The sequence below is a fragment of the Musca autumnalis genome, unplaced genomic scaffold, assembly GCF_047663935.1.
Source record: "Musca autumnalis isolate F117 unplaced genomic scaffold, ASM4766393v1 scaffold_5, whole genome shotgun sequence".
In the NCBI taxonomy this organism is placed as follows: Eukaryota; Metazoa; Arthropoda; class Insecta; order Diptera; family Muscidae; genus Musca; species Musca autumnalis.
The window spans coordinates 26,527,375-26,539,469 of NW_027412088.1; the positions used below are offsets into that span (position 1 = coordinate 26,527,375).

Below are 12,095 nucleotides of genomic sequence, written 5' to 3' on the forward strand. Positions count from 1 at the left end.
TGTTTTGTACACTTTAGCATGTGCTCAAACCAATTGTACTTCTTCCACTCCGATTAAGACACCTCCAAAACATGATGTTTAAGCGCTTCAATACCATTTTACATTTAAAATTTTACATTTAAAATTGGTAATTTTTCACAATGTTAACGATGACCTTTTTATACCCTCCACCATATGGAGGGTATAATTAAATTTGTCATTCCGTTTGTAACACATCAAAATATTCGTCGGAGACCCTATATATTATTGATCAGCATAAAATTCTATGTCGAATTAACCATGTCCGTCTGTCCGTCCATCTGTCTGTTGAAATCAAGATACAGCTCGCAATTTTAATGATAGAGAGTCAATATTTGGTACAGAAGTTTTTATTACTTGCAGGATGGTTGGTATTGAAAATGGGCTATATCGGTCCACGTTTTGATATAGCCCCCATAGAACGGTACCACCCGATTTTCGGTATTTTGAAGGTACTAGCTTCATTATCACACCGAAATGGCTGAAATTTGGCACTTAGTCTTCTTTAAGGGTATAAAACTTTCGCCCAGAATTTTGTCGGTACCGGTCCACGTCTTTATATAGCCCCCATAGAACGGTACCTCCCGATTTTCGGTATTCTGAAGGATTTAGTTTCATTATCACACCAATATGGCTGAAATTTGGTACTTAGTCTACGTTGGGGGTATAAAACCTTCCCCCTGAATTTTGTTGGTGTCGGTCTATGCCTTCATATATCGATTTTCGGTATTTTGAACGTTGTGGCCTAAATATTCCACCGAAATGGCTGAAGTTTGGTATTAAGCCTTTGTTGGGGGTATACAACTTGCCCCTATAAATTTGTCGGTGTAGGTCCGCACCTTCATATAGCCCCCATGGAAAGGTACCTCCCGATGTTCGGTATTTTGAAGGTTGTGGCCTCAATTTTTCTCCGAAATGGCTGAAATTTGGTATTTAGACATTGTTTGGGGGTTCTCAACTTTCCTCTTTAAATTTGTCGTATAGATCCACGCCTTCATATAGTCCCCATACAACGGTACCTCCCGATGTTCGGTATTTTGACGATTGTGGCCACAATTTTCCTCCGAAATGGCTGAAATTTGGTATTTAGACTTGGTTGGGGATACTCAAACTTCCCCTTTAAATTTGCCGGTATAGGTATGCCCCTTCATATAGCCCCCATGGAAAGGTACCTCCCGATGATCGGTATTTTGAAGATTGTGTCTGTAATATTCCACCAAAATGACTGAAATTTGGTATTGAATTTTCTGTGAATCTAAAAACTTTCCGTCAGATATTTGTCGGTATAGATCGACGTTTTGAAATACCCCCGATAGAACGGTGCCTCACATTGTTTTCCCGAAATTGCTGAAATTTTGTATTAAGTCCTCTTTATACACGAATTGAAACTAATTTTTCCATTTTACTTCAATACAACTCGTGGTGGAGGGTATAACAAGTTCGGCCCGGTCCAACTTAACGCCGTTCTTACTTGTTAGCTGTAAAATTGCGATAGACGTGTGCATTCTGTGAATATATTATTGCGGAATCTTTTGTATTTTTGATATACCGTAATGTTATTTAAATAAATTAAATAGTTTTGTAACCCATAAGTTATTTTAATTTAGATGTTTCGGGGTAAATAAATGTAAGGCCAATTTTTTCTAAATTCTTCAATTAAAATAGGGGTTTTGTATGGAAATTAGTCGAGTTTAGCTTTAGTTTTTTTTTTTTTAATTTTTCATGTATTTTGTCTAGAATAATGTCAAACATTTTTCCTGCGACTTCCTGCGACTTTTGGTTTTATAGCAATTTTTAGGAAATATGTTAATTCGGGAAACTAAGCTTTTTTAAGTTTGGTTCAAATAAAACAACGATTATGGGAAACATTTTGATAAATAAGATCAAATATCACTTGGAATTGATCGCGGCATAGCAGACAAGAAATTAGAAAATGACAAAGTCCGTCCTACGGTTCCAACGATACGGGTGGAAGTAGGAAAATGAATGCAGTTAAATACAAGTTTTTATTACCAAAAAGTAAAGAATGGGGTGATTTTGAAATCTTATTACACCCTCCGCCATAAATTATGTATATTCAAATCAGATTTCAGTAATTTCGTATGGATGAGTGGGTGAAATTTTAAACATACCGAAAATCGGGGTATCGTTCTATGGGGGCTATATCAAAAAGTACACCTGTACTGACAATTCTCTGTCGAAATATTTTATACCCCCAACGAAGACTAAATGACAAATTTCAGCCATTTCAGTTGAATAATGCGGCTAAAATCTTCAAAATTACCAAAATCAGGTGGTACCTTCCTATGGGGGCTATGTCAAAAAGTGGATCAGTACCGACAATTCTCTTTCGGAATATTTTATACCCCCAACGAAGACTAAATACCAAATTGCAGCCATTTTAGGTGGATAATGCGGCTAAAATCATCAATATTGCATAAATCGGGAGGTACCGCCCTATGGGAGTTATAACAAAAAAAATATATAAGTAATACAAATCGGCCAAATATATCAATAAATGAAGTAAAATTGTCAATCTAAAGCTATTCTTATCATAATTATGTATAAACATACAATAAAACATCGACTTTCATTTTCTGCACGCTAGAGCTGCATTTTTTCCCACTGTGCGACGGTATGTGCACGCAAGGAACTAAATAGTACTTCAATATACGAATGTATAAAGCTAAAGTGTGCTCAACTGAGTAGTTTTTGTTCACAATTGCGAATTCAACAAACTCGTAACCTATTCATCAAGTAACAAAAATTAAAATTATTGGTAAAGCAGCAAATTCGTATCTCAATAAATGCGTTTCATACTTAAACGGAGAAAGATTCGTATAATATTACTACTAATATGCATAGATGTAGTCAATACCCTAATAAGTGCCTTTTACACTTTTACCGAAACACCGATATATCAAAAGATAAATCGTTTTTTTTCTCCCCTGAAAAGTTGTATTTTTTTAAGATACGAGGTTGTTAAAGTAAGGCATCGATATGTCGATGCATTTTGTGATTTAAATGTGTGACATTCCGTCCACCATGTTTTGTCTAACACCTAATATATTAGTATTGAATCTATCTATTTCATTCAAAGCATTGTTCAGTTTTATAGATTCATACAAGCTTCGGATATTCCATGTTCCAATGCAAACAGCCGCAAAATCCATACTTGGATTCCAGAGACCTCCACAAAGGAATTCATGGTATGACCAGGAGTGTCGCGCTGCTACCGAAGAGAAAAATGCGGCATATAGACCCAGCAAAATGTTCGATGCCAAAGATGACATTCAATCATGGGTGCAAGTGATCTAGCATGTCATCTTTTTAGCATCTTCATCGATGAATTTTATATGAGCGTGGACCCCAAAAGATGACGTTCTTTTCTGGATCCTAAGCATGTCATTTTTACCAATGCGTTGACATGTCATTTCCACCAATGCTTTGGCATGTCATTTCCACCAATGATTTGACATGTCATTTTCACCAATGCTTTGACACGTCATTTTCACCCATGCTTTGACATGTCATTTTAAGCAATGCTTTGGCATGTCATTTTCACTAACCCCTTGGCATGAAATTTTCATGTCTTGTTTGGAAAATGGAAATGCTGTATTGAAATATGGTTTTCATGAAAAACAAAACTCTTTATTAATTCAAACGAATTCATGAAATAGCTACAATTAATTTATCAGTTTAGTTTTTCAAAAGTTTACATCCAAAATTGCAATGTAATCACCACCGCTGCAACGCAAAAGATTACTTCCTCCGTTCTCCGCAACTGATATTCTTTCATCTTACAAAAGGTTTTTTCAATTATCTTCCCATCACCAGTTCAGATTTCAACATGGACTCAAATTACATTTATTTTAAATTACTTTTATTTTATAATTTTGTTATTTTATAACAACATTTTGGTAATTTACACTCTTTTGTTTAGTGACGGAAATATGTAGGGATCTACAACCCGGCTTGCTTTAGGGATCTCTAAGAACAAAATGTAACGAACGGGGAGGAGAGACTTTTTATGGAAAATACCATTTATGCTTAATTAATTTATTTTTAATTGTTTCTTTCCAAAAGTAGTTTCTTCTTTATTTTCAGATTCTTGTTCCTTTTCGTTTCGGACTTTTTTTTCAAATTCCAAGAAGCGAGATTTGATTGATTTCATTCTATGTCAGATTTAGAACAGACAAGGGAACTTTTAACCCTTTCGACCCCAACGTTGCTTATAAGCAACTTCGATTTTTAGCATGGTTTAATTTGAAACTGATGGGATTTTCTCATCAAAACTCGCATTGGCTTGGTTAATTGAAGTTCTGAGAATAAAAAACAACAGCAAAAATATCAGTTATGTGACTATCGACCTATTTATTATGCATTATTCACTATGAAGTCTAGCAAATCGCGCGCTCTAAAAAATAGTGCATAAAGTAAAGTTTAAAAAAATTTATTTATAAATAATAATTAAAAAAAAAAACAAATACGCAGTGTTATTACTAGCAGGTATAGTTATAACACAAAAATAACATTTTGAAAAAATGTGGCATTGTTCCTTTACAATATTTTTTTCTTTTTTGAAGTTGCTTATAAGCAACTTTGGTCCACGGTGATAGTGAAAACCATTGAAATCGAAAATATGAACAAACCACCTAAACGGCTCTGGAAACAAATATACAAGCCATTCTGGAGTTCGACTGAAACAAGTCTTCTGATGAAGAGTGCGAAGATGAAGAAGAAGAGTTTATGTAGAAAGGTTGGTCAAAATTTTGGAGAGAGGTGAAGAAATAGATATCAATTTGCTAGAAGATAGCACCATTGAACTACGTGTTGTAAAGTATCCAGAGAGAGTCGAGCGTCATGTTCCAGTTCCAAGCGCTGTAAAGTTACTTACGACCTGCCAAATTCGTCATTGGGTGGTATGGGAGAAAAAGGTCGACGTCGTTTTAGCAAGACAGGAACACCTGTGTCAAAGTGTGGTGTTCATCTATGTTCAAATACAAGTAAAAATTGTTTTCTTGCCTATCATTCTAAGCTATTATTGATATAATATATAATATTATATCAAAGATGATTCTTAAAGAATAAATAACAAGCAATTTGTATGTTCTTATAATGTTCTTATAAACTTGTTTTAATTTAATTTAATGCCATGAAATACTACCTCAACGCACAGAGGGGAAACATCGGTCCAAAGTTGCTCAAAACTCAAAAAATGAAAATCGTTTTTTATGAAAAAAATATTGATAAACGGCAACCAGTCTCTTTTCTACATTTGCTATAACCATCCTCGACTTTGTAAGATTAACCACTCCAATGCAGCAGCCGATTGAACTCAGCCATACTGAAAACAAAAAGTAAATTTTCGAAAACTAAGAAATTAGGTGAACATTAAAATGACATTATTTTCGCGAAAATTTATATTTTTCAAGATTTATTGTTTTTGTACAGTCTCCGAACAATATTAGCACTTAAAATTTTCCGATTGATTTTACATCTTTGCTCTTTAATAATGGTGATACATATCCTCTTTATGAAATATTTTTATGATAATTTTTAAAATTACTACAATTTCAATAGTGAAAAAGTCTATTTCCCCGTCGTTTCCCGACCATAGTTTCTTCTAATGTTTTATGCGCTTGAGTCTCAAATATCAGATTCAATCATAAAAAATTGCGCATATTTGCGCCATTCCGAAAAAATATAATTTTTCTCAACTAAACTATGAAATATTTTTATATGGAATTGCAAGGTTTACTCACTCTAAATTTTGCTCCGCCTTATAACAGGGACTCTTATTTATCAGACTAAACCAACACCTATCAAACATGTTTGCATTATTCAGAAACATTCACGACTTTTCTCATGTGAATTGAGAAAAATTTAATTTAAGTAAGTTTCAAAAAATAAAATTTGGAATGAAATATATGTATATGGGACTATATATACATCTGTACCGATTTGTTTGAAAATTGGCTCAATGTTCTTTTTTTGGCTAGTTCAGGTTGCATGCGTAAAATTTCAGTGATTTTGGTGCATTTTTATCTCATATCAGATGCGAATATATGTGGAAGCTGCATCCAAATCTGGACCGATTTTCATTATTTTCTATAGGATTAATCCTTGTACAGAAGATATGCTTTGTGCAAAATTTTATATCAATCCGACTATAAATGAGCTTTCTAGGGCTTTTGATCAACTTTTAATACAAATTTCCCCTCTGTGCAACGGCCCGAAATTGCTTATAATATCTGGTTCCAATATTTGGTTCCCCAATAACTCCCGAAGTTTGAAATCTTCAAAAATCCTTAATTTGGAGCTAACAAGCATTGCTATCACAAAAATAATTTTTAGACATTCGGTTCTGGAGCGGGGCCGAAAGGGTTAAAATAGCAATGTGTGCAGTCCGATTCTATTTTTAGCTCGATGGTTGGGACTTCATATAATACCAATTGTTTAGAAGTTTTAGTTGTTTGATATGCAGGAAATGTAAGACAACATCACGACGACAGTTCTAACAACTTTGGTCTGTTCCAGAAACTGCAAGAATCTACTTATTTTTACTACGATAACAATTTTTCCTTTGTTATCGGAAAAAATAGTAAAAATTAGTAGATTTTTGCAGTACTGGAACATACCAAAATGAAAATAAACAGGTGTGTAAATAAATAAAAACACAAACATCATCTCTATTGGATCGATGGAATGGGTACAAATGCTGATGAAAAGATCGGATCTTTCACGACTTCCTTTGCATTGGTTCAAATCCTAATGAAAAGATCGGATCTTTCACGACTTCCTTTGAACCAATGCAAAAGATGACATGAAATCACGTCATCGCAAAGAACCCCTTCCGTCAAATTTTGCTGGGGAGCTACGTTACAATCAGTAGCAACGCGTAGCGCACGAGAGATATCGGGAGAAAAGGAGAGAAGAGAAACGTCTTTTCCGCAAGAAAAAGAGAGAAATGGAAAAGCGGGAGTGTGAAAAAATCGAGATGTACATCAAACAGATGGCTTTGGTACAGGCACATCCTCCTGTAGAGACCAGCAAGGTAATCTGGTAACAGATACAGATAGGCGACACGCTGATAAGGTGTATTCATCAGCTAGTTAGCACCATCTGACAGGAAGAACGCGTACCCGACGATTGGAACCTGAGCATCCTATGTCCCGTCCACAAGAAAGGAGATAAGACTGTATGCTCAAACTAGAGGGGCATAAGTCTTCTCCCTATTGCCTATAAGATAGTTTCAGGGAGATTGTGCGAACGACTAAAGCCAATAGTCAACGAAATAATTGGACCATACCAATGTGGCTTTATTGACCGGATATTGACCGGATATTTACCCCCGATCAAAGGTATTCCACGCAATGTCTGAATTTGGTATCCCCGCAAAGCTCATCCGGCTTTGTAAGATGACTTTAACTAATACTAGGTCCTCAGTTAAAATTGGAAAGAACCTCTCCGAAGAATTTTGTACCAAAAGAGGTTTCAGACAAGGAGACAGCCTTTCGTGTGATCTTTTCAACATTTTGCTGGAAAAGATAATACAAGATGCAAATGTCAAAAGAAATGACACAATTTACACCAATAGCCACATGTTACTTGCCTCTGCTGATGACATAGACATCATGGGACGATCAGTAAAGGAAGTAACTGATACCTTTAGGAAGGTCGAAGCAGAATCTGCGAAAGTGGGTCTGGCGGTAAACGGCGAAAAGACCAAATTGATGGTGTCGACCCGCAAAGCGTCCATAGAGCTCGGACCAACTGTGGAAGTTGGTACCTACAATTTTGAGGTACACTGCCATAAACACAACAAACAACATCAGTTGTGAAATAAGAAAAATTGTATTGGCCAACAGATGCTACTATGGTCTAAGTAAGCAATTTAAAAACAAAGCCACATCTCGTCAAATAAAAATAACACTATACAAAACCCCCGCTAAAACCCGCTAAAAAGCTTATGAATACATGCCATATGGCGGTGCACGCAGAATCGGCAGGCCTTAGGTTTGATGGAGCATACAAGTGGATGAAGAAATGAAAAGGCGCGGTATTCCAAAAAGTCAAGCGAACAACAGAGAGGAATAGAGATCTTTTCTTAGTTCGGTCTATGGAACAAATGTTCTGTAATGGGCCAACTAAGTAAGTAAGTAATGTTTAGAGTTTTCTTGTTTTTATATCCGTGCATTTTGTTCGCGCCTAATAGGGGTTACAGATTATCCAAAGTGAAAGAACAATAACATAATTTTGATTTTTTTTTAAATTTGCAAGCGGCTTTTACCTAACCCTTAAGAAAAATAGTTTACAAAAAAAAAAAAAAAAAAAAAACAAGTAAAAATCTGATATCATTGCAAGGGCCGTGTTTGCAACCTATTGAACAAATATCCTCCTATGAACATAACATTTGCAATTTCGTTTTTTTCTGTTTTCATTCCATTACAACATGCATACGAATACTGTTGTGGGAATTTGAACATTTGTATCTTTTGTTTAAAATCGAATTCCATTTTGACCCCTTTTACATCTAAAGAAATACATACATTCACATTTACATATACAAATGTCTATTAGGCCGAGGCGATTTGTATGGAAGGAAATACACCTTATTGGGCCCTTCGCGTTTCGGTTTCCTGGGATTGTACTGAGCAAAAAAGTCCACTAGACCTTATGTCTACGGTGAAAATCGAGCCTCCCGATTTTGACTTCACGTTTTTTTATCCACAAAGCCAAAACTGCCTGAAGGAGGGTTCCAATGTCTTCGTGATGTAGTAGAGAGTTCTTAATTATTGTCTTGGCTAAAATTTTTGTATTAGTGTTGGATCGAAAATCTCAATGGTTTGGCAGCGTGAATAAAAAACCTCAAAATCGGGAGGCTGGATTTTCACCGTAGACATATTGTCTGGTGGACTTTTTTGCTTAGTACAACCCAGGAATCAGACACGCGAAGGGCCCAATAAGGTGTTCAAATCGCCCCACCCTAATGTCCACACACATATATGTATATTGGGGTATCACTTACCTATACAGATGGGAATTTTTATCAGCATGAACATAATACAGCACTTGATTATCCGTTACACGTTCGTTCACTTTAAACACCAGCAGCGTTGGAAAACAAAGAATGGGCGAAATAACAAATGAAAAGAGAATGCATTCGTTGCAGTGGGACAACAGGAAACTGGCACATGCTCCATGGGGATGTCTGTAAAAATAAGAGGGTAAGAGTTGGCAAAAACGTTGACTACACGTTTGTCGACGAGACGACATACGAAGAATGGAAGGAAGATGGGTGAATGGATGGATGGGTGGATTGGGCGGATGGATTGTTGGTTTGTTGGATTGATTTTTAGAAGTTTTGAATCGATTTTTTTGTTTGATTTAATTGATTTGTACCAAAAAAGAAATCAGAAAACAATAGAAGCAGAAAACGAAACCAGAAAATTCCAATGAGTTTTTTCAAAAGAAAATTTGAAAATAATTTCAGATTTAAGGCACCAATTATTTGTATGACATGAAACACTGGAAGAATGAAATTGAATGCAACATTTAAATAAAATTTCAAAATTTTAGCAAAAAATTATCTAGAAACAGATATACAATGACATTAAAACAGGTAAAAAAGTATTAAACGGCTTTGCCGACAGAGATATACCCTCAGCCCGGGTGAATTTAAACTTTCATCTATTGACAACATCGAATCGAATATCGGCTAGGCAACCGAGATCCTTTTCCCTGATAATTTTGTATTTGAGAGTTTCCAGATTTTTTGGACCTTTTTGGATATATGAACTTGCGCACAAAAATATATTTGGATAAAAGCTCAACAGTGTTGCGGTAGAGGTACCTGCCACTGGCATAGTCCATTTTGGAAGTTGATCTCATTTTGGGAGTCATTTCTTTCCGATAGATAGCGGGCCCTTCTGTCATTTCAGTTGGTCTCCGTATAACTTAAAGATTTTGGACCGCTATGTCAGAAAGGATGGACTTGCCCACGAAAAAACATAATATCGCTATAAACAGGACCACACGAAGTAGCACAGGTATAAATTTCTAAGGGAACTTGGAACAGATATTAAACTGAACTTAAACAAAAATGTTGAACTTTTGTGGAGAAGACCGATATGGGCAATTTTCGAGGTTAAAGTACATTTCGACAAAATATTAGGAGGTCCAGAGTTTGAACCATTCAAAAGACGTACCATTTTAGTGACATTTTTATGCCCTCAGCATTTATGCTAACGAGGGTATATACACTTCCAAATAATGGCTTTAAACCCCTAGTATGTTTGGGCCAAATCCGTTTCAAACAATTATGAGTTGATTTAGCCATGTCTGTCTGTCTGGCTGGAGCTCACGATAACTCTCGAATGGATCAACCGATTCGGTGTAACATTTGGCTTCCGTAATATTTTGTCCAAACTTAGTTTTATTTCGAAGATGACGGTCCACTCCTTCTGGTACCTCCCCCACAAAAGCTCGAAAATATTCAGAAAATGGAAGTGAGTAACCGTTATGGTCCAAACTTTGCACATCGATAAACTTCTACCAGACATACACCTTTTTCAGATTTGTAATTCGAAACATTTCAATTGTAATTCGAATCATTCCATTTTTAATTCGAATTTATCCATTTGTAATTTTAATTATTCTATTTGTAATTCGAATAATTTCATTTGTAATTCGACTTATTCTATTTGTAATTCGAATTATTTTATTTGCAATTCTAATTGTTTTTTTTTTTTTGTAATTGAAATTATTCCATTTGTGATTCGAATTATTCCTTTTGTAATTCGAAAAGGCCATTTGTGATTCGAAACATTTCATTTGTAATTCGAATTTTTTGTTTGAAATTTCAAATGGTATAATTCGAATTACAAATAAAATAACCAACGGAATAATTCGAATTACAAATGGAATAATTCGAAATTCAAATAAAATAATTCGAATTACAAATGGAAAAATTCGAATTACATATGGAATAATACGAATTACAAATAGAATAATTCGAATTACAAATAGAATAATTCGAATTACAACTGGAATAATTCGAATTCGAATTACAAATAAAATAACCAATGGAATAATTCGAATTACAAATGGAATAATTCGAATAACAAATGGAATACCCGAATTCCAAATGGAATAATTCGAATCACAAATAAAATAACCAATGGAATAATTCGAATTACAAATGGAATAATTCCAAATTCAACTAAAATAATTCGAATTACAAATGGAAAAATTCGAATTACATATGGAATAATACGAATTACAAATAGAATAATTCGAATTACAAATGGAATAATTCGAATTACAAATGGAATAATTCGAATAACAAATGGAATACTCGAATTACAAATGGAATAATTCGAATTACAAATGGAATAATTCGAATAACAAATGGAATACTCGAATTTCAAATGGAATAATTCGAATCACAAATAAAATAACCAATGGAATAATTCGAATTAGAAATGGAATAATTCGAATTACATATGGAATAATTCGAATTTCAAATGGAATAATTCGAGTTACAAATGGAATAATTCGAATTGCAAATGGAATAATTCGAATAACAAATGGAATACTCGAATTACAAGGGGAATAATTCGAATTACAAATAGAATTCTCGAATTACAAATAGAATTCTCGAATTGCAAATGAAATGTTACGAATTACAACTAAAATGTTTCGAATTACATCTGAAAAAGGTGTAGATGAGGTTCGAATATGGTCACTCTATCACTGCACTCTTTCGGCTACCTCCCACCCAAAATTTTGGAAAAGTGCCGTTTAGGTTTTCTCTCGAATCGCTTTGATACTTTTTGCAACGACTTGTATTCGTTGCCCACATTACAACGGTCAAAGTTTTTTGGCAGACCATTCCATACTTCCTGAAAAAATGACCCAAAAGCTGTTAAAACCTCCTATGGCACTATATGAAGTGGCTGGAGCGCACGATAAATCTCGAACCGATTTGGTTCAAAATTTAGCTTTCGTAATATTTTGTCCAAACTTAGTTTAAGTTCGAAGATGGGCCATATCGGCCCACTTCCTCGGGTTCC

At 34.8% G+C, this 12,095-nt stretch overlaps 2 protein-coding genes across 10 annotated transcripts in view; one reads left to right on the plus strand and one right to left on the minus strand.

Annotated features, from left to right (window-relative positions):
• Positions 1-12,095, plus strand: part of LOC141405572 (uncharacterized) — a 396,796-nt gene that overhangs the window by 286,112 nt on the left and 98,589 nt on the right. The window lies entirely within an intron of this gene.
• The window catches only part of LOC141405569 (G-protein coupled receptor dmsr-1), a 344,854-nt gene that overhangs the window by 10,340 nt on the left and 322,419 nt on the right, over positions 1-12,095 (minus strand). For 4 of the 8 annotated variants that reach the window (XM_073990079.1, XM_073990078.1, XM_073990081.1 and 1 more), the window contains one exon: positions 9,050-9,232. In XM_073990079.1, the coding sequence (XP_073846180.1) occupies positions 9,050-9,232 (183 nt within the window). Of the gene's footprint in view, positions 1-9,049; positions 9,272-12,095 lie in introns of all 8 variants that reach the window. The other 4 variants (XM_073990076.1, XM_073990074.1, XM_073990077.1 and 1 more) reach the window with 1 other exon arrangement.